Source organism: Falco punctatus (assembly GCF_963210335.1).
Source record: "Falco punctatus genome assembly, chromosome: 4".
In the NCBI taxonomy this organism is placed as follows: domain Eukaryota; kingdom Metazoa; phylum Chordata; class Aves; order Falconiformes; family Falconidae; genus Falco; species Falco punctatus.
In genome coordinates, this window is record NC_137583.1 from 70,433,039 (window position 1) to 70,457,169 (window position 24,131).

General features: G+C 38.5%; 1 protein-coding gene across 1 annotated transcript in view; it reads right to left on the bottom strand.

Annotated features, from left to right (window-relative positions):
• Nucleotides 1-24,131, bottom strand: part of ARMC3 (armadillo repeat containing 3) — a 122,559-nt gene that overhangs the window by 68,580 nt on the left and 29,848 nt on the right. The window contains exons 2-5 of the mRNA XM_080384902.1: nucleotides 15,544-15,631; nucleotides 13,046-13,167; nucleotides 6,027-6,070; nucleotides 258-306 (exon numbers count right to left, since the gene is read on the bottom strand). Coding sequence (XP_080241028.1) covers nucleotides 258-305 — 48 coding nt within the window. The 5' untranslated portion in view covers nucleotide 306; nucleotides 6,027-6,070; nucleotides 13,046-13,167; nucleotides 15,544-15,631. The remainder of the gene's footprint in view (nucleotides 1-257; nucleotides 307-6,026; nucleotides 6,071-13,045; nucleotides 13,168-15,543; nucleotides 15,632-24,131) is intronic.

The following is a 24,131-nucleotide window of genomic DNA, read 5'->3' on the forward strand; positions in this document are numbered from 1 at the left end:
AAAAGAGGCCTGGATTGTTTCATACATTACTACTTGCAAAGCCTGCCAAAGACAACAACCTCCACAAAGAACTATACATGCCCAGTTACTCTGGTTTGTATGCTGTCCAAGAAAAGCAGAAACAGAATCATCTTTAAAATACATTTTTAGAATAACATGGGTAAGCTGGGAGAGTAAGAAACTATGTAAGGATGGCAGAGCTTGGGCTATAATTGTGTAATGTTTATTTTATAGCACATAGCAGTTTATAAACTTACCACATCCTTGGGTGGAGGCTTTACTTCCTTCTTTACTTTTTTACCCATTCTAAAAACAAAAAACAAAAAATAAAAGCAGACAAACTCACTCCTGTTTTATAGGAATCATTTTACCAGGGATTTAGGAAAGCTTGCAAGACAGACCTTCTCATTCATTTGACCCACCTGATCCGTTTGAAGATCTCTTTGACATACTAATTTCTATGCAGAAAGTTGTCCCTTATAAACAAAACAAACTTTCTAACACTTGAACACAATTGGTAAAATACAGCTGTTAACAAAACACATAACTAAAAAGAAAGATCTGAGACATGACAGGCTCAAGCTGTAATGTGGTACAAATACACAACTCTTGCTTTAATTTGGTTTTATCTGCATCTATAAATCATGTATGAACTTGAAAGTCCTATTAGCATATTTCTCTCTGTCTATACCTTCTATGTTGGCAAACATTCTACACAACTGCAGATTGTACAAATAAGGTCTGCCTTCAAAATGCAGTTCAAATTTCAATTTGAATTCTCTGTTCATATTTCAGAGAAGACAAAAATCAGGTCTGCAGGTATTAAGCAGTTCTGCACAGCACAAATTTCACTGGTTTAAAAAAGTTATATCTATTTACACAAAATACAACTTACACCTTCTGCTTTTTTTTATTAGCACATGTGCACATGAACCAGGAAGACCATCTCCGCTGCATCTAATAGTAGCTTCTGAAACATACGGATGTAATACTCATGTGGACCTAATTTCATGTAGCTTGCAAAACTTGAGCAGAGCCTTCCACTTAAGCTACAGGCAAAAGTAAAGAGCAACATAACCCACTAGCACTACCTATGTCTAGAACATAACCCAAGTTATGCCAAACTTAGGTTTTTTTAACACTATGTAAAAGTGAAATGTGCACTGTTAGTACCCATTAGAAACTCCTCCATTAGTTCTCAGAAGGAAACCACACATTAAACCTCAGCCAGACTGCCTGTGGTATAAGAGGTTTTTCTAGTGCAGTATGAGCTGCAGCCTGGCTGGTTACAAAAGTCAAGGCTATTGTTTGTTGTGTTCAACAAAAATCTGGAGCTCTTATTGAATCCTCTGAATTTTTTTTAGGTATTGTTCCTATACTGGCTTCTTGAACTGTAAGGCGCCTGTAGTGAAACCAGTTCATATGCACATTCTAAAAATGGATCTGAAATATAAATTTTCGTAAGCAGGTCACTCATTATAGTTTTGAGATGAAGACCCATACAATCAAAGATTCTTCACCTCCCATCTGCTTTACCCTTGTGCATATATACACACGCACATGAAACCCCCCCCCCGAATTCAGTATTTCAGAAAGTGCAGCTTTGGCTTGAGACAGATTAACTCATATAAAGAAAGCATAAGGACAACTTACTAATAGTATATTCAACAAAAATGATGGACATACTACCTTCTGATTTATGCAGTCACTGTAGAAAGTAAGCATCATGCACACATACAAGAATCAGATTTACAAGGACCAGGAAATACGGGTTATTAAAACTGTGTTAAATCATGATATGGACATATGAACATGTATTTAGAAATATTCAGTTCAGCTCAATTAATTTCAAATATAAACTAAGCTAAAGTAACAAAAAGCAATTTTAATTTTGAATGAGTTTAGGTTTAAACCAAACTATTTTAAGAAGTTAATTCATGTAGAAGTATTTATAATGTTGTAAAATTAATGTTCATAGATTCAAATAATTATACATATTCCAAAACTGTGAATAACTAAAGCCTTCAACTGTAAAAATTTCTTCACACTGTACAATTACATCCAACTTCTGAGAATATTTTCAAGACACACATTCTTCTACATCTTCAGAAATATTTGGTTCCTTGGTAATATTAAAAAAGCAGTATGATCTGTAGCAACGAGCACACAGAACTGGCCAATTATTGTGGATTACACCCCTCAGTCTGTTTCTTTGCTGCAGTTATTATTCTGGATTTCAATGCATTCTGCCATCAAATGTTGCTCTTAGCTTTGTTCCCATAAAGCTCTCTGCATTCAACAGTCATCCTCTGACTCGAAGCAATGATGCACATGGAATTCTTTGGCTTACTGATAATTAAAAATGTGTCTTCTGCATTAAATTTTGATTTTCAGACAATCAATGTGTACAGGTATTGAAAGGCCACTGACCCATGAAAGAACTTCTTATTCAAATACCTTTCTCTCCATGATAGCTGCATGTTGCCTTTTCTCAGTAGGTTTACAGTATGCTTATCTTTGATTCTCAGTTTACTATTCTAAATATTTAGAATTCAGAAAAAAACTAGCAGGATTTAGATTTTTAAATGTGATTAAATGCTGGGTCTATCTTACCTGAAAAAACTCTTTTAAAAACGAAAACTCTTTTCACTAGTAATTAAGTGTAATTAATTAAATTAAATAATTACTGGAGAAACTGGCTGCTCAGGGCTTGGATATGCGAGCTCTGCGCTGGGAGAAACCTGGCTGGCTGGCCGGGCCCAAGGAGCGGTGGTGAACGGAGTCAAACGCCGTTGGTGGCCGGTCACAAGTGGTATCCCCCAGGGCTCAGTACTGGGGCCAGTCCTGTTTAATCTCTTCATCCATGATCTGGGCGAGGGGATCGAGTGCCCCCTCAGCCAGTTTGCAGAGGGCACCAAGCGGGGGGAGTGTTGATCTGCTGGGGGGCAGGAGGCTCTGCAGGGGGGTCTGGGCAGGCCGGGCCCATGGCCGAGGCCAGTTGTAGGAGGTTCAACAGGGAGAAGTGCCGGGTCCTGCACTGGGGACACAACAGCCCCACGCAGCGCTACGGGCTGGGGAAGGGTGGCTGGGAAGCTGCTGGGCAGTGGAGGACCCGGTGGTGTTGGTCAACAGCCGGCTGAACGTGGGCCAGCAGTGTGCCCAGGTGGCCAAGAAGGCCAACAGCATCCTGGCTTGTGTCAGGAATAGTGTGGCCAGCAGGGCCAGGGAAGGGATTGTCCCCTTGTGCTCTGCACTGGTGAGGTCGCACCTCAAATACCGTGTTCAGTTTTGGGCCCCTCACTACAAGGCAGACATTGAGGTGCTGAAGTGTGTCCAAAGGAGAACAACGAAACTGGTAAAGGTTCTAGAACACAAATCTTATGAGGAACAGCTGAGGGAATGGGGGTTGTTTAGCCTGGAGAAAAGGAGGCTCAGGGGAAACCTTACTGATCTCTACAGCTACCTTAGAGGAGGTTGTAGACAGGTGAGTGTTGGTCTTTTCTCCAAAGTAACAAGTGACAGGACAAGAGGAAACAGCCTCAAGTTGTGCCAGGGGAGGTTTAGATTGGATATTAGGAAACAGTTCTTCACTGAAAGGGTTATCCAGCATTGGAACAGGCTGTCCAGGGAAGTGGTTGAGTCATCACCCCTGGAGGTATTTAAGATGTCCTGGTTTCAGCTGGGATAGGGTTAATTTTCTTAGTACCTGGTGCAGTGCTGTGTTTTGGATTTGGTGTGAGAACAATGTTGATAGAACACTGATGTTTTTGGTTGTTGCTGGGTGATGTTTATACAAAGTCAAGGACCTTTAAGTTCCTTGGGCCCTGCCAGTGAGAGGGCTGGAGGGGCATGGGAAACTGGGAGGGGACACAGCCAGGGCAGGTGACCCAAACTAGCAAAAGCAATATTCCATACCATGCAATGTCATGTGGAGTATATATAAGCTGGGGGAAGAAGGAGGAAGGGGGGAGGACATTTGGCATTATGGCATTTGTCTTCCCAAGTAACCATTATGCACGATGGAGCTCGGCTTTCCTGGAGATGGCTGAACACCTGCCTGCCCATGGGAAGTACTGAATGAATTCCTTGTTTTGCTTTGCTTGTGTGCACAGTTTTTGCTTTATCTATTAAAGTGTCTTCATCTCAACCCACAGGTTTTCTCACTTTCACTCTTCTGGTACTCTCCCCCATCCCACTGCAAGGGGAGTGAGTGAGCGGCTGCATGGAGCTTGGTCACCAGCCAGGGTTAAACCATGACAGACATGCAGATGTGGTGTTTAGGGACGTGATTTTGTTGTGGACTTGACAGTGTTATGTTGTTGGACTCAATGATCTCAAAGGTCTTTTCCAACATAAATAATTCTATATTACTATGATTCTAAATCTTAAAGGCAAAATAAAGAATATTCTCATTTGAGCAATATTCTCTACTTGATGTTCTGTAGGTTTCTATAATCATAGAGGCATATATTTTTTGAGATTAAAGGGTTGATTGTTTTAAATCATGTAGAACTAGAGGTAATAAAGGACACTGACATAACAGATGTAGTCCATGCATAGTGAAGTAATCTATGAAGTTATCATATGAAGTAGTTTCTATGCTACTTCCTGTCCTCCACCTGAAAATTATTGCCTTCAGTGGTGGGCAGCCTGCTTTGCTTTGCTCCTACCTTGTTCCAGTGCAGTGTTCTCATCAGGTGTTGTCTCTCAGCCAGCAGGACAGTCATTACGTCTAACTAAATCCTTATTCCAAAACTACGATCCCCAACACACACCCTCAGCTCTGACTATTCTTGGTGCCAAAGCTCAGCAGACACCACTGTTTCACCCTGAACTTCATTAGGGCCTCCAGCTTTCCCATAGGACCAGAACTATCCCACTGTGAGTATCTTAAGTTAAACCAGTACCCAGAAACTATGAGCAGTATCCACTAAACTAATTAGGCATCGGTACTTAAGTTAGTCACTCTACTTGATAATCAGTGGAGATCTAGTCAATGTATTCAATAGGTCTTAAGGCAGATTAATCCTAAAGTAGGTTATCTAAAATTGAATTGCACCTTAAAAATAAATACTTTTTCCTCAGACCAAAAACAGAGCCTAGAGTTGCTAGCTCATGTATTGACATTTACATTGACATCTAAATTTAGTGAGATAAACTTATTACCCTGTTTCTCCACATGAAGCCACATGCTAGGCCTGGCAGATACTATCACAGTAGACAGAACATTAGCAGAACTAGGCATGACAAAACACAGCCACCTTTACTTTTTAAAAGCTGCTGAAGGAATAGGCCCATCTCCAGTAACATCTCCGTGACTAGAACATTTTACCCATAAGTAGAAAATGATTTTGAGGAAGGTCACAAATGTGGACTTTTTAGTTCAAAAGTGGAACCCTCTTAACCTCCTGGCTATTATATCATGAATTGGAATCTCTGCCACATCAAATATAATTAGGAAATATTACCTAGTTTTTTAGAGTTGTTGAAGATGCCTGACCAGAGGAGAGACTTCAAGTACTAGATTGTAAGATAATGATGGCCATGATCCCTGTACTTCATTTTATTGTCTTGGTCTGGGAATCTCTGCTCAGTGTGAATCGACTGCAAATCTGAGATAACCACTTATTTCTAGTCACTCTAATTTTTCTTTCTTTCTTTTTTTTTTTTTAAATACCAGATGATGGATAGCAAGTGAGCTTTAACAAAAAAAAAAGTCTATAAATCATACTTTGAAATATGAGGAAAGTCTTATGGTGGTTTTTCTGTTTAAAATACTGAAACCTTTACAGTATGGAGTATATATCTGTACTATCAGAGTCCTGTTGCATACATGTAAAGACCATAATGTTTTGTGGTTTTAAGCTGGGCAATGCATTTAGAAAACATTAATTGTTCCATTTGCATCTTCTGTTTTCTAAAACATTAAATATTTGACACAACCTAAGACCCTGCACATACTGAATGTTAGCAAAGCAGGAGACAAAGAAGAATAAGTCAAAGACACAGCCAGCTGTGGAACTTACCTCTTAGTCAAGGAATCAAAGGTCTCTTCTGAGAGCAATTAGTCCTATGGAAAAGCAATGCAAAGAGAAGGATTTAAGAATAGCTTCTAACCAGGTATCTATTACACGATCCACTTGCGAATTAATTGTCCCATGATTTAAGATACTTTGAAGCTCTGTTACTACAACCTGGCCATGATTTGTAGGTTCTTCCTGAAAACAATGCACAAGTGAGATTCTTTTTGCCTTCCAAGTGATAATTACGTAATCTCAATTTAGTCTACCTAGTTTAAGTGAAGCCTCGGTGCTTCTTCTTGTCTCACAGAAATTAAAATATATTTTCTGTGATAACAATGACAATTTCCTATAAACTGTTCATCTGCATTGATTACATCAATTAATTTCTGTATGGACACTCTAGTTCTGCTACCTTCCAATGCAATCAAAAGGAAGATACTAAAATTATAATCACAGCAATGGTAGTCTTACTAAATCTTACTGCTTTCTTGACTCCATAAACTAGTATGCCCTTTGTATGCCGGTCTAAATATCCTCCTCATCATCACAGGTACAGGTACCTTTTTAATAATTAAGAGAGCAACATAGAATAATTTTGAAACTCCCTTCTTTCCTTCTCCCAGATGATTCTTCTGTGTTTCTTCTGTCCTACTCCTTAAATATGGATTAACAGACTCCCCTTGCCCAGTGTTGTAATGCCACTGCAAGCATTAGTACATTATAAAAACTTGGCTTCACAGAAGAGAGTTAAAAAGAGGTATCAGGTCCAATTTAATATTCAGTTGCTGAAGATATATGCTGTATGAAAATAATACATTATATAAGAGACCAATTAAGTCAAGATCTTTGAACCTGCCCACTGTTTTATCTGTGCCCATGTGTATTAGGCAAAAAATGATTAGGATTAAGTCAAGAATTAGCTACAGTGCAACAAATGTTAACTAACCAAACTTAACTAGAACCTGTTCCTAGATAAAAGATAACATTTTCTATTTTAATTCAGCTGGGCAAAGTCCATCCCCCTGTACACCCCCCCCTCAAATACATTCTGATCATTCTGAGAGTTCATTTAAAGATTACATTTTTTCCAACCATCTATGTGTTCGTAAATTATAGAATGCAGAAAACAAAAGATTCACTAAAAAAAATACTGAGAGACGCAGAGTGGAGGACTCTGCAAGCAAACCCTTAAAACCAAAATGAGTTTGTAGTTAGATGCTAGGCTGAGGAAATAGCTATGAGAGAAAAAAGGTGGGGATTTTAAGTAAGCTAAAAAATAATACAAATATTCATTTAAAATCTCAGAACTTAACATACGTTGATACTTTTTATTTGCATTCTGATATCACATTGACATTCATCTGTTACTTTCAAAAGCACAAGGATAGATGCTTAGATTTTTAACAAAAGCCAAGATTCTCAGGTATTTGATTCCACAACCTGATGCTGTGAAAATAGGCAAGATTGGCAATAAAATTTTGACTCATGTACATCCTCTGATTGATAACAGCACCTTTTTTCATACTGCCCAAGGACCATACTTCACCGTTTTCTGAAGCTGAACAGCTTGGTACAGCTAAGTAAGAGGTATACTGTCAGGAGTGTTTCAGTTGTGTTAAGATCCTAAGCTGTAGGGACAGAATGTATTTTCCAATTTGTACAGTGTAAAATATGATGTATGAATGTTAGTAAAAAGAAGTAATGGGAATTACGGAACACGATAGCATTCTTTCCAAATCACAGAATTAATAAGAGTCCTCAGCACAAAAATCCTCCTTCAGTGAGTAAGAACGGTCTTCCATGGCAGATCAGTATCCCACCTCCAGAATGGTAAGAGCCAAATGCTTCTGATAAATGCATGAAACCAATCCCAAAAGTCAGATTTCCTTCATCTGTTACAGGTTTTTTATTTCCCTAAAGTACAAAGGTTTAGATCTCCTGAAGTTTTTATGTTCTTCCTAACAATAGTAGCTATTTTTATTGTCCACATAAATGCTTAATCCTTTTACTCTTCATTCTTAGTTTGACATGCTATGGCACCCATCCAATTGTCAAGTGTACTGTATAAGGACCTACTCTTTAGATTTTAAAAATATGTAAACAGTTTAAATGTGTTATTCAATTCAACACAATATCCCCTTGTTCTTGTACTACAACTTTAGTTAAAAGATGCCCTGACTTGATCTTTTAGGCTTTCTTTTATAACTCCCTGTACATTTTGATTTATCACCTTTCTAAGCTGCCTTAATTATTTTTACTGTATAGCTTTTCCAGACATATATGTTTCTTGTCTCAGAGTCCCTCTGTGACTGTTAAATCTTTCTCAGACATGATGACCCTAACCTGAAATACCATAATCAGTTCTAGAACACTACTGATTTATTCCAGTGACATTATAACTTTTTGGGTATTAATTTTTACCCAATTTCCTCAGTGAAGATTTTCACTACACTATCCACATATGGTGAGCAGGTAATTTTCTCAGTTGATCGCAATTAATTTAAGTTCATTGTTGAAGAGTATATTGTTCCACATAGTCCCGACAGTGTAAATTACATTGGTTTCATCAACAATGAATTTTATCTGTCACACTGCTACCAGTTCACCTAACTGCAGAAGAGCTCTCAGAAGTTTCTAGCAGTCTTCTTTAGTTGTAACATAAATTACTTTATCTCACTAGAAAATTTTGATTTCTCTATGTTATTGCTCATTTCCAAATTATAATGAACATATTAAATAACATCAGACCTAGGATCTATCCTTGGAGAATCTAAGCTATGACAACCTGAATGAAAGGAGATTTTTAGAAGTTATGTCTGTGATTTTAAATGTCTCACTGAGACACATAGTGAAATCCCTCATCCCATAAGAAAGAAACTAAAGAAAAATTGACTTAATCTAAACCAAATGAGAGACAGTAGTTACACAACCACTGCATGAGCAATAATAGCAGGACACTTCTCATACAGAAGTCAAAGATGGTCTGCCTTAGGAAGACAGACATTTTAAGGACTAGTAAAAAATTAAATACTTTTTAGCCAGCTGTGCCATCTACATGTCTTAAAATGAATGCTTCCTTCTGCTAGCTTCACAGGGACACTGGGTGAAAGGGACATTCTGATCAAACTTATTCCCCTGCCCCATCACAGCCACCGCATCATATTAATCCCATCTGCTACCTATCACGCTGTACCTTAAAAACTGTTAGGTATTTTGTTCCCACTTCTCTTGTTAAAAAAGCTGTTCCACAAGCCAAATGCTCAGACACCCAAGGACCTTTTTTAATTTAAATTTAGTCTGCATTTATTCATGACAAGTTTGCTGTATTTGTGTCATGTTCAGCCATTTGTCAATTAGTTTCTTTGCCGGCATGTATTAAAACATTATTTATACTAAATATTTATACTATATACTATATATTTACTATGTTCTAGACATACTATATATACACTATATATATAGTTACATATATAGAATCAGAATACAATTAGAATCATAGAATAGTTTGGGTTGGAAGGGACCTTTAAAGGTCATTATAGTTCAACCCCCTGCCATGGGCAGGGACACCTTCCACTAGCCCAGGTTGCTCAAAGTCCCATCCAGCCTGGCCTTGAACACTGCCAGGGATGGGGCATCCACAGCTTCTCTGGGCAACCTGTGCCAGTGCCTCAGCACTCTCATAGTGAAGTATTTCTTCCTTATATCGAAACTAAATCTACCCTCTTTCCGTTTAAAACCATTCTCCCTTGTCCTATCACTACATGCCCTTGTAAAAAGTCCCTCTCCAGCTTTCTTGTAGGCTCCCTTTATGTACTGGAAGGCTCCTATAAGGTCTCCCTGGAGTCTTCTCTGCTCCAGGCTTAACAACCCCAAATCTCCCAGCCTGTCTTCATAGGTGAGGCACTTTAGTCCTCTGATCATCTTCAGGGCCCTCCTCAATTTGAAAATAAAAAACATATCCCACCTCAGATTTAATTTTGTTAAAGAACTCTTCTAATTTCCTCAAGGAAAGTGATTCTTCCCACATCATCCTCATAAACTCTTACGTCAACCTCTTGAAAACACGGACGACCTGAGCTGAACACAGCATCCCAGATAAAGCCTCTGTCTTGTTTAAAATTGTACTCATACTCCTTTGTCAACATTGGAAATACCTCAGCTATGCTACTGTTATGTTCATGACTTTTATTATTACGTCAAACTGCAAGGGTAGCCCTGTCATTTAATTTTAACTGTTCATTTACCAGCATTTAATATGTTAACAGTTTAAAAAAAAAAAAAGATTAAATTTGTTACAGTTTACGACAAATACAGGTAGGAGGTTTGCAAACCGAAGTAGGAACTATAGGATGTATAAACCCATCTTGGCATTCATTGTGGCGTTAGCAGAACATCAGATAATCTGAAAATGGCAACATGATAAATATCACAAAAATGAAGGGAAATTAAAATAAAAAATGTTGCTTCCATTCACTTTCAACAGAGGTGAGAAAGTGAGCTTGCTCACAGTCAAGGAACAACAGAAAGCAGATGTGTTTATCTTGCATAGGTTAAAATAATACAGTATCAGACTACCTTATATAGATGATAACTTCAGATTAGCAGTAAGATTATAAGAGTTCTGTTCTACAGATAATGCTCCTCTGTCACCAAATCCATGCTTTGGTTTGAAATTCCTGCCTGCAGATGCCCCCAAACCTTTGAAACATCAATAATTTTTTTTTCCTTATCTATTATCCATACAATTTTAGGTCTCATACCTTTCATGTTACTGTCACACATAAATTCTATGTATCTTATCTGTAAGTGCACTGTTTTCTTTGTTCATATTACATATCCAAATTTTTAAATAAAATTATTTTCCTCTACCATATAAGTTTCCTTAGGGCAGGTCCACTGCAGTTCCTTGCTTCCCAGTTCACATCTGGAAGTACTGGTCACAGTCACCCTCTGCTGAAAAAGCCCACCCGTGCCTTTCAGTTCCTTTGCTGACACCAATCCCTGAACTCCCAGTTTCCAGTAGGAAATACTGTCAGGAGCCCCCAAGTGCAGGATTTGCTCTGCCTGGTTTTAAATGTTATTTATGTTCATTCTGATACACTTCAGCTGTTACTAAATCTTAAAAATTTATTATAAATCTTGCAACTGCCACTGCTGTTCTTAAAGGTGTGGGTGCCATTACCGAGCAGAGAGTAAGTTTTTAGGTTTTTTTGGTTGTGGTTGGAGGAGATGTCAGCGTACGCCTTTAATAATAATAATACCAATGAGAAAGAACGATTCTTTTTTAACTTTGACTCGTGACTTTCGAAAGGCTGCAGCCAGGCGGCTCTCAGCTCGCCGCGCAGCGCTGAGGCGCCGAGCGCGCCGTGCGGCGGGGCGCGCAGCTGGGCAGCCCCCGAGGGCAGCGGCCCCGCCCGCCCAGCGCCGCGCCGGCCCCGCCGGCCGCCTGCCGCGCCCGCGCCGCCAGGGCTCCCACCGGCGGCTCGCCACCGACACAAAACGGATTATTTCTGCTTGCTTGGAGCTGTCAGCGCCCAAGCCCCCGGCCCTCGCGCTACCTGCCCCCTTACGTCCCCCTCTCCTCAGGCGCCGCTGCTGCTCTCCGCGGAGACACCGACCCACCGCCCGCGCCAGACCTGCCGCCACCCACCCTAGAGAGGCGGGCCGGGAGCAGCCCCCACTCACCCGCCCGGGCACGACGCGCCGCCCGGGGGCGATCACGCAGCAGCGGCCCGCACCGGTGTTTCGCCAGTTGCTAGGCGACACCTGCGGCGCATGCGCGGGCCGCCGCGCGGGGGAGCGGGCGGGAAGGTGGGGCGGGCTGGGCGCGCCTGAGGGGAGCCTGAGGCCACCGCCGCCGCTCTTCCCATCGCCTCTTCTCACGTTTCCCAGTTGTCCCTGGACAGCGGCTTCAGGCGTGTTCGTTTAATATGGATCTCCAGAGCCCCGGGGAGTGATTTCACCATGACACATGCATTAATCCATTTCGTCACATTTTATCCCGACTCCAAAGTACTGGTAACACATCTTTGAGGGAAGCATTAAGTCATTAATAGCGATGAGCTGGGGCAGTGATGAAAAAATAAATCAGTCTGTCTCAAAATTAAAGGAAAAGGCTACTTTCTCACCCAAAGAATACAATTTCTAAAAATTAATAAAAATGTACACTCAGTCTATGAAAGCTGCCATGTTCATGCCTGCCTTTTGTGGTCTTTTTTTCTCTTCCTGTTTCACTATCGATTTTCAGTGCAATCATGAAAAAAGTTGGAAAAGCCATCTGTTCTTGAGAGGAACAGATAAAAGTTAGCAACTTAGAGCAAGGTGCAGGCAGATCTCTGCCAGAGCATCACCTATTGAGGCCCCACCGGTGAGACATCAGCACAGGGTTTTGCCAGAGGGCCGAAAGAGTTATCTCATTTCTATTATCAGCTCTGGTTTGATGATTAAGAAAGCCATGCTGTACAGATAATGTGCTATTCTCAGAATATTAATTCATTGTTGTATTATTTTTTGCCAGCCAGGGATATTTTGGAAGGAATACTAAGCCAAATTCTGGAATCAAGTAACATTTTCTAGCTTGAAATTGCTATCAGCATCTGCAGAAGTAACAGGAAACAAGCAAATACGATCATTTTGGGGCTTCAAAGTCAGGTAGTAATAGGTAAAGAAATTACAGCTGCTATCACCTCTCTCCCGTGATTCCTTTTGATCACAAATCTCATTGCTTCTCCCCAGATTTCTAATAATGTTGCTCTTCAAGGATAAATGTAGTTCTATTTTTATAAGCCGTACCAATCTGTTGAGATCATAGCACAAACAGATCCTGGCCTTACACTACCATAATAGATGCGTACCATCATAATAGAAGAGCTGGTGGGTCATTTTTAGATATAATCAAGCTACACGTGTGAGGATGTCTCATTCCCACTTTCAACATCAGCACTCCCATAGAAAATTTACAGACATTTGTGATCACCTTCACTGGAAAACAACTGCCATGACAAGTCAAGAACCATACTGACCGGTATCTCAGCAGACAGGAGAAATCACACCAAACGTTTAAGGGCAGTTTATGATTGACCAACGCTCCATGAAGTCTGGCCAATCGATCTGTCATGCTTACAACGGTTAGGAGCACCTCACACTGGCAGAGAAGAAAGAAAAAAATTTTGCTGTAGCTTAGTAGAGGCAAGTCATCTGCTTTGCACACTTCTTCATGATCTTTACTTCTTCAAGAATTTGTCTGCTTTCCTATGAAGGAATAGGGCCAAACATCCTGTCAATTTGATTAAATTAAGGCTTCTACAGAAATAAATCAAGTATGGATTAAAAATGTACTTGAAAGAATATTGTGGAACAACATTTTAAATATTTAATTTCAAAAGGGACTTAAATGCATAAGCTACTGCTAAATCAAAGTATTTGTTGAATTTAAGTGTTGGAAATTTGCATGCTGAGGTGTTTGAAATTATCTTTCTAGTGTTACTGAAAGCACCACTGGGGGAGTAATTTCTCATTTCCTGAAACGTCAGAAGTGGAATTACTATTTGCTGGATTGCTTGTCTGAAATAATTCTTTTTTCCATTTAAGAAAAAAATCAATCATAATTTATGCTTTAAGAAATACCTGATGACATACAGTACAAACAGTCTTGTCATATAACTTGTTTTATATCAGTCTCAAAAGACACTTAAAAGGGACTTTCCTTTTCTGACAAGAAGCAGCTGGCTTAGGGAGTGATGAATTTACAACGTATCATCTTGGCATTTCAGTTTGCTATATTACTTCACACATTAAAATACTCAATATCAATGTAAATGGACCTCTTTCTCTAGGGGGAGAAAAAAAAAAGAAATCAAAACAAAGAACAAGCCTTTCATTCTTTTGGCTTGCAAGTAAGATTTGTAAGTCTTCATTTGTCACAGGCACCCTGCCTGCACCAAGTGTATGGTGTGGGAATATTGAAAAATGCTCTCCCAGTGTAGTTGTATTCTCTAGTCAGTTGTTCTTCTATACAATATTAAAACTAAATTAATGGATGATTTCTTTTAGCAAATGTATTAATCATAGTTTCTAAATGGCAAATTGCATAGCACTATCATTTGGAAACTGATGACTTGCAGCCACAGCTTGTATCTAGACCTACAGCCTAGATCTCTGACTGCTGGTAGTGATATGTAACGTATGTAACATCAGTTCATGTGTGTATATGTACTTAATATCTTCAGAGACACTCAGAATAGGACAAGCAGTTCAGCAGTAAAAGTTTTAAGCCAGGAGTTGAGATGATAGACTTCCTGTGTAATCCTGAAAAAAATACATAATAAAATGAAAACAATTTGGTTGTTTAACTGGAATGACCAAATACTTTTGTATTTCTATACTTGAATTTCTGCCTATGAAACCAGCACCTTCTGAAGTCCTCGTCATACACAATGTTTTGGACTGAGGTTCATTAAAGTCCTTAAATACTGTTGCTGGAACGTATAAGCATTACATAAGGAAGGGTATGCTTAAGTGGTATCTAGTACATCAATAGGTGGCACACTTGTTTGTTAGGGCATACGTATCCCCAGAAAATGAGACTGTTTTTAGTCACCAAGGCTATCACATTTTCTGGTTTTAAAAAACAGTAGTGACCACAGTCAGCTAACATAAATGAACATAAACAAGTGTGGGTTTTATCTACAATGTTTTTTGAAAACTGTAGATGTTATCAGAGATGTTAAGGAATGACTGTAGTGAAAGACTGAAGGAAGGAATAACTGAAGAAATCATCTTTTTGACCTCACATCTAACACAAATCAGATAATTCTGCCTAAATATTTTCACAGTTTTGTAGCAAATACATTTTAAAACATCACTTGTTTTTCCTAAGACATAGATACTTTTAAAGGTTTAACTGAATCAATTCTCTGGGGTACTATAAGTGTCATCGTGGACATGCTAAGTTTGATATTGGGTGTTCTCAGAGGCCATAATTTCTTGTGCTGATGAAGTAATACAGAGATTGTGTTTAAAAAACCTGATTTTTCTTGCCCAAATTTCAGTTTACAGCTTCAGTCTTCAAAGATGAAACATTCTGTAGTGTTCTCAGGACAAGTTGTGCTGTATTGTTTCTATTCTTATAACAGCACCGATCCTCTGAAGCCTTGCCAAAGGCTGTGTTTCAACAAGGAATGACAACTCCGTTCTTATCTTGGATTTGAAGGCTAGAGTCACAAAAAATAGAAGATAATTTAATGAATATTTTTAATTGTTTCAATACTGGGGCATTAAAATGGGAAATTTTTCTTGGTCAAAGTCTTTGTTCTCTCAATTACAAATTTAGAATCCTCAGAATTTAAGTTTTTGGCCCCTTTCTTTCCCTCCCAATGTTTCTTTCTGGGTCGGAGGGGAAATTGAGCAATTTTTTCACTTTTCTTCAGTTCCTCTTCATTAATGTACATAATTTACATAACTCTCAACTCAGAAAACAGTACAGAGTACAGAATTATGGTTTCGTTTTCCTTTTGCTTACTGTGTAGCATTTAAAAAACTTGAGGCAAAATAGGTTTGCAGCTGAGAGAGAGAGAAGAAATCCTCCATGTAGGGATTTTTTTTTTCACCTGGAAATCAGAAAAGAAACAAACATTTTTAAGTTTGAAGTTATGCACACAAGTAATGCAAATAAATTTGCCTGAGAAAGATGCTAGTTTGGATGAAAGTCCCTTTATAACTCTAATTTCTTTTTCTTTTAAATGAAAATGCCCTTTTATGCCTAGAAAATGGGTTCAGAGATGAGAAATTGTATTTGAAAGTTGTTTAAAATATCAGTCTATACATTGCTTTTAAATATAATTTATTATATTCCTTAATCTTAGCTGGGGTACCTCTCTGTTGTGCTTTCTGATGTTAAGTTGTGAGAGTATGTAAATAGCTTGTTATTATGGAAATATTTTTAAGTCAGATACATGTATTTAGGGATACCTAAGTATCTTCAAACTGTTTTCTTCTCTTTCTCCCTCACAGTTTATTAATTAGGAGAATTTCTGTAAAAATCAGAGATCTATTTGTTCCCAAAGTCTACTAATTTTTAAGGAAATACTTGTTTTGGAGTGTTTTTGCTACTCAGACCAGATATGAGAATCCAGCATCTTGCTGGCCAAACGCTTAATGAGCCTGTGGGTAATTTGAAAGATGCCAGCACTGCTGTCTCCAAAGTCTGTTTGTGGTGCCAGGCCTTATTGTTAGAATAGTGTAATTCCAGCTTGAATGAGATCTAGATGTAGATCTATATCTATCAGGCATACTCTTCTTATATTTTTGCTCCTATAAAAGCTAGACAAAGTGGAAGAGGAGCAGAAAAAGCAAGACGAGCTGTGCTTTAGGTCAGTGACCTTGAAACTGCATGGCAATGAATGAGACTGCTGTTTTAACTTGAAATTATTTTAAATTTCACACATATCCTAGCTTGATTAGTAGTAATTTCTTGTTTTGACATGATTTGTGTTGAAAATTACATTGACATACTGTCATGCTACCAAAATGTTACCTATTTCTGGATGTTAAGAAATTGGTGATGAGCCCAGTCATTTTAGGTGCTTGGCAGAGTGTGTTTAGGAGTGTTTGGTAGGCATCTGCACAGAATTCTTTCAGAGTTGTGTTTAGTTTAGGATGCTGAATAAGATGCTAAGAAACATGTTCTGCAACACAGCCCTCCTTTGCCTTCTGCTTTTCCTGTGTTCAGTTAGGGGTTGCTGGATCTTGCACTCCCTTTGACTCTCGAAGAAGTATACTTTTTGTGTTTGCCCAGTTTTGATTTCTGAATAGATATGTGCTAATGCACCTGTTGCTAATCAGAATAGGGCTAAATACCGTGTGGTTTTGCAAAATCACTGTTTTCCAGCACAGCAATAATTTGAGTTCAGTTGCCTTACATGGTTCATTGATAGATAATATGAACACGGCAAAAACTTCCCAATGAGTTTGGAAAGTCTGTGACCTGAGGGTGTGGTTTCCAGTGCAGAGGGTAATGGTATTGAAAAAAGCTTTTAGAGCATAAGTTTGCATTTTGGTTACCTTCCTTGTAATTAGGTAGACCCACAAATGACTGTTCCTAGACAGAATGAGGGCTGTCTTTGTGGTACCTCAGAATCTTGGTCTTTTCACCATTCAGATTCAGGGACTGTCTTGCAGAAACCAAAACAGGGGTGAGAAGGGGAAGGATGCAAGCTGGAGAGTTCATTGGTTTTAGTCCCTGACCTGGGACACATACTCAAGCCAGTGTTCAGTTTTCAATAACTTTAAAAATATGGAAAGTTACATCTCAATCCTGGACTTTAATGTTTTAAGCTGAAATGTTCTTTCTTTATCAGAAGGTTTAAAAGAAACAGGTACCCAGTGGCTTGGTGGCTTAGGAAGAACACTGGGTGAGGATGGCTCACTAAATTTTGCTCTGGTTTCCGGTTTAAGCTATTGAGGTTTGGTCCTGTACCAATTCCCAGGACTTTTATTCTTGGGAGACTGGTGTTGTGCAGCATTCTTTTACTGTAACATAAAGCAGAATCTGAAAAGTTACTTATTAACTGCATGCCTCTGTGTTTTGGTGATCATTTAAAATGATTTCTTTACATGATGTACTCTCAATAGATCACTTTTGCAGAAAATGTGTTGTGGCACATGACACAGTATCACAGCACTGCATCTCAGTGTAAGACTGTAAAGTCTTGCAAGTTATCTGAGATGAACTAAAAAGATAAACATAGCAATTGTATATATATGTCCATGGTATGCACCTCATATCTTCATTAACCAATCCAGGAAGCCACCAACAAATGAACAATTCTGTACCAAAAAGCTATTTTTAGGCCAGGTTGTCTGGTCTCCTTTTCCATTGTGGTTACCCTGAAGTTAAAGGTGCTGTCATAGCCATGTAGAATTACTAGTCAGTGTTTAAATACTGCTGGTTTGTATAATGTTTGTATATTTTCTATATTGTCTTCCTTGTGACATGTGTTATTGGTTAGTATTCAAATTCTGTAATATGGAATCAAAATAGACACACACTTGTAAAATCTTGTGAGTTTAGTTCCTCATTCCACAACAGCAGAAGTTTCTTTGCTCATAACGCCAAGCCTCCCTACAGACAGCCCCCTCCCAAGAGCTGTCATCCCTGGGCTACATGACTGCTTGCTACATGTTGTTTTACCAACTACTTTCTGTACCTTCTTTGGATCCTCAATCCATTTCTTCATGCAATAATCCCTAGTATTGGCACCTACATCTAGGTCCCAGCGCCTGGTATGTATGTAGCTCAGTTGTTGGAAGGATCTAGCTGTGCCCTGTATATTGGGCAATGTCTCTTAGTGTGTCTTGGTTTTGGAAAGTCTCTTGCTTCCAAAAAGAAAGGGACGTGGTGACTTCTTACATGTGTGCTGAATGTATGGCATCTTTCATGCCCATGCACTTGCACCAGTGAGTTTTCACAAGCCCTCTTTATTATGTGTCAGCTTCTTCAGTGATTTATAGATCTGTTTTTTTAAACAATGTAACTGCAAGGTAATAAGGGCTAAAGATAATGGTTGGAGAAAGAATAGCTCAAGCAAAAAGACAGAAACTAAGTGATAAGCAACAACAACAATAATAGTAAAATAAGTATTGTAAGTAAATTGCACTGGAGTTAGCAAGGGGACTTGGCGGAATTTGGCTGTCCTGGCACCCATGATGCAGCGTGCTGTTCTGTGCATGATACATCTGTGTAGTTGCACCAATGTTACCTGTCTACAGACAGTATCTGCATCAGTCTTGATAATATAAAGTCTTTTAAATGCTTGGATTTACTCGATGATCTGCATGGCAGTTCAGTGTTGCACTGGCATTTCATTGTAGCTGTGAACTGCTGCAAGCCCTAGTAAAACAGGACCACGTGAAGCACCAGATAGAGAAACAGGGTAAGGTGGGGTTTTACAGGAGTTATTTGTAGGCTCTCCTAACTTAGCTGAGTGAAGGAGCCAGCACTGATTCTGAAATACATAATATTTGCATTTTTGATTGCAATAATTTTTAATTTCTCCCTTCTAAATTACATTCTTTCATTTTTAATGTACACTGCTACCTCAGAAAGCATTGCATGTGTATAATTTTACTGTTGATAATCAGGCTGGTGTGATGTGTGTAACAGACCTGTATCTTATAGTTCTATCGAATTTGCCCTTACAGGAAGTCATTTTGATGATTGCTTCGGTTTTTTGTTGTTTTTCTTCCATTCACTGTGCCACAAATTAAGATGTGGCAGATAGACCCACACTTTATTCTGAGTTCTTTTTATAAAGATGCCTGATTTGGAGAGGTGCTGGATTTGTAATCATTTACTTTCTAAGCATTTAAATCCATATACTAGCCCTGTTTTTTGTTGCTTCCTGGTTGATTGTGGTTGTGTAGGGAGTAGAGAAGCTTTCTCTCGCAAAGGAAGGCCAGATTTTGAAAGCATTTAGAAAACTATGGCTGTTGTCTGCTTGCAAACCTTCCAGCATATTTTAATTTCTACCTTCCTCAAATTCTATTGGATGTCTTTGAGTCTACTGGTATCAAAGTGTGTATTTAAAAGCTTCTCACATAAAATTAGGGAATGACTACTGTGGTAATTTTTTTTCTTGATTGGCCCAAGCTTTGAGACATGTCTTTCTGTTGCAATAGCTGTCACGCAGCCCATGCAGTTAAGCAATGGGTTAACTGTTTCTCTCCTTTTGACAGTTCCTCAGTTGCTATAGATTAGTGGAGCTGACTTCAGCAGAACCAGATCTATTTCCAGCAGCTCAGGATATGGTCTCTTGAGCTATATTAGAACTAAACAAACTTGTTCAATTAGCAACAATTACTTTGGACAGTGAAAGGCTAATAGAGGATTTTGCTCACAGGTGTCTGTCTTTGATCTTAGTCACTGAACCATTTAATGATTCTGTTTGGTTTGGTGCTGCAAGCTATCAACTAGACAAAAACAATTTTAAAAAAATTAGCTCTATAATTTTCAAAGGCCTTTGCCATTAACTGTTCATGCCTAAATCTCTTTGTATGTGACTCAGGAGGCAGTAGCAGTAAGAAGATATGCAATGCGAAACAGCAAAAAATAGATGTGAGGTGCTCACAGAAGGCTGAAATGGATTGCTTGATGACAAAGCTGAAGCATGAGCAGTCAGAGAAATAAATCAAAGGATGGTGTTGCTTATTCTGTTAGATTTTCCTATATTTGTGCAGGAGGCAGGGACATATGCTTAGGATTAAGGCTCATGTGCCTTTCAAACAAAAAATCATTCTCTGAGGTTTATGTTTTCTGTTCTCAGAACTCTTGAATTCAACATTGAAGTCATTAGCAATTATATGGGAGAAGATAAATCTCCCTTCAGGTGTCCCTGGCTGGACCTGAAGTATCTGGATGCAACATTTCCCCAAATGACAGCTTGATACCACTTCTTATCTCTAGCTAGCTCAGCTCTGCTACATAGTGTTACAATAGAGTTCCTCTATTGTCTTCTGTAAAGTGTTGGTAAATACACACCAAAAAAAGGCTCAGAGTAATGTAGGTACTGAAGACAAACACAGACATACTGACATTCTTTAGAACAAGTATTATTTCATATTTGGCAGTCCTATAGGTAACTAAAACTTTTTTTTTTTTTTTTTTTCATTTTCAGGAATACTCCATGCCATGAAAACTCCATGAAGTTTGCTTACTTCACTGTTACAAACAGTAAATCTGTGCACAGTAAGTCATAATGAATCATGCTTATTAGCAATTAATATCTGATAAGGTTTGAAGATTATTAAAAAATGGAAACTGCTGGTAAGGATTTATATATTCATATAAATTACATTTAGAGTGTTATGAATAATATTCAGTTCTATCTTTCTCAGAATAATATAGAAACCCTATCGCAATGATTAACTCTATGAATTTCTGTCATTATTCTGACAGGTTTATCAGAACAGCATCTTTCAGATTTCTGTAAATTATAACAAGACATGACAGGCAATCTAGATAAGAAAGGATAAACATCTTCATGAGCAAGAATTGAAATAATTATATATTGTACTTGGTAAGACAGGGATATTGTTGGAAAGAAAGACAAGGAAATAAATTACAACAATTTCAAGGCCATAGACAATTCTAACTAAAGATTCTACTTATTTTTACACTTGGCAACAATTATATTTGCTATAGCATAGGGAGATCAAATGGAAATAGAAAACAGGAAGCTCTTTCACATTGCAGGCAGCTGTAATGGGTATTGCAAACAAAACCTAGCCATTTTTATTTGTCTCTTTCATTGTGCTAATGAGACTCTTTTGCTTATAAAGGGTTTCACTTGGCTATTGAGCTTTCTGCAGTTTAGATATTGGGTAGTACTATATAGTTGTATTGTATGTTTTAGCACCTGTTGTTATGGTCATTACTCAGGGATACTGACAATTGCCTTTTGGTCTTTTGTACATGTTGTTCTTTCCAGCTTCTCTATGGCTTATTGTTTTTCGCGCTCTGAACCTGTCATCTTCCCAGCCTGAATAATTTTATCGCTGTAGGACAGTTAGCATCTCATCAGTCAAATACTTCACTATGGAAGTGATTTATTCAAAGCCATGGGGTTTTACAAAACTATCAAGATCACTTTCCTGAATGACAGAAATTATACCATTACTAAATATAATACAGAGGGATTTATGGCACTGTCTGCTTTATAATAAACTGCAAGTTCTGTGCATTGTATGGTATCAGATATCAGTGCTTTCAGATCCCGTTTATTTCAGTACCTGTGAGAATGCTGTGTTAGGCCAGGGGACAGAGGAAGCACTGAGTGATGGGCTAACATAGAGCTGGGGAACTAGGCTGAATCCAGAGTATAACCCCTAGCAGGACCTTTACGAGCAGAGGCCTCATTTAGTTAGCATGGTGTGGACTTGCGACAGCTTCATTCCTGCTCCATGAGCTCATGCACCAAATCAAAGGATCTATGTAAATGCTGAATAAATGTGTGTGTTGGTGTTGGATCCCCAGCTGCAAGAGAATGCCAGGCAGGAGCGAACTGCATGAACCCTGTAAGCAGTGTGAAATACTTGGCAGGTCTGAAGTCTAAATTCAGTGACGCAGTGGATGTGATTGCCACAGACTGGCATCTTCTACAATCTCTCACATCTTTCAGATGAAAAAGATAGGAGGCTATAATCACACTGTGCTTACACAGAAGCAACATACAGCAAGAAAACAAGTTGAACACCATTGGAAATTTTCAAATTTTTTACTAAGGAAGGAGAGGATATAGTAAGAATATTCCAAAAAAAGATAGAGACTGTTATAGCAAGTGATCTAAACCCAGAAAAAAAATCTTTTACTATAAGTACAATCATGGGTTAAACTTTTATGTCAGTGTGCTTTTATGAAGCTGGTCATAGCTGTTAAGTTCAAGCTGTGATTAATATATAGTGCTGAACAATGGTTATGTGGATGCATTTGAGGGTATTCTGGTGAGTTCAGTATGCAAATGTTTTGACTGATATAGACAGTTTTATTTAAGACTTTGCCAATGGTTATATTCACACAGAGTTATACAGTTATTTATGGTCTAGCACCTTGTAGTCATCTGGTGGGCAAGACTTTCTATTATTTTGATAAATACTACATTCATTTTTTCCAAACATCAAGTTTGTATTCATATTACTCCTCCTCTACATAATTTTGAACTTTCCAGTAAAGAGTTTCAAGCAAAAAATGACCAAAGATATAGGAAGTGACCAGTGCTCACTTCCTTTGAAATGAGAAACAAATCCACATCTCAGTTCCAGTCAGTGTGTTTGTTGAGTCCTGTTGACAGTGTAGTTTGCAGTCCAGCCATAAATGTTTCTAACTTCCCATTATGCAGAGAGTCCAGTACAAAGCTAATTCATTAGTTATATTACTAATCTTCCCTTACTGGAGCTATTGTTTGTCAGACCACTTTGAAAATTAGGATATTTTTTTCTGTGTTGATGTATCAGTCCTGAATTTATTTATTTTCTTTTTATTTGGGATAAAATAAGTCAAGTGTCAGGTTTTAGACAGCCGATTGTCAGTCCAAAATGAACAGAAGCAGTGCAAAAGGACATGTCATTATTTGTAGTTTTTATTCTGAAGACACAAAAAATACAGATTTGTTGTCTAGTAAATGCTTCCACTTTCTCTAACAAAGTTGTGGACAGATAGTTGAAGACAAGTATCCCATAACTTGCAGCTTGATATCCAGCTTGACTGATAGAATTCTTTAAAATCATTGTCTAAAACCACTCCAAACAAATCAAAAGAGCATGACAAACAATCAAAAAGTAGATCTTTCCAGTGGAACATACTCCATATGTCTAGCACATATATCTATGGGTTATAACTGTTTAACACATTTTGCTGTTAGTTGGAAGAGCAGTAGGTGATATGTACTCAAAGACAAAACTTGTGTTTTTGGAAAGGATTATAGGTTGTGCCAATGATGGCAGGGACTGGACTCACTAACACTGGAAGCCCTTTCCACTCTGGTGTGCCAAGTACTGTTTCACCTAACATTTGAAACTGAATAAATGATGATGATTTATTTTTTCTTTGGTTCCTTTGGATTTCTTACAATTTTCTTGTTTTACAAACTATGTACAAACCTAAAGACTAGGGGCTCCAATTTAATTGCCTGCACATAAAGGTAATCCATAGTTTTTCATACATCCTAGAGGATCTCAGACATCCTCAGGTAGCTGCCAAATGCAGCATATGATTGGTTCTTTTTTTTTACAGTGCCCAGCTAGAGGTCATGGGGTCTACAGAGGAAGCTAGGACATCTCAAATGGCATTGCCAGGTGGCTATGTGAACCAAACATTTGCAATAGACTTTAAATTTCACATTTATGTATCTATGTAGAGCACAACATCCTACAGTCCTCTCCAAATACACAATCACCCAAACCCCTAAAGAACACTGGACTGAAAAACAACTTAAAGATTGATTATGATCCTTTGCAGTGTTTTTATTGTTGCTATTGTTCTCATGTCTTGTTAACAACCAAATTTTCAAGACTTGCTTAGCTAAATGTGTAGATTTCTGCCTGGTGGGACTTTGA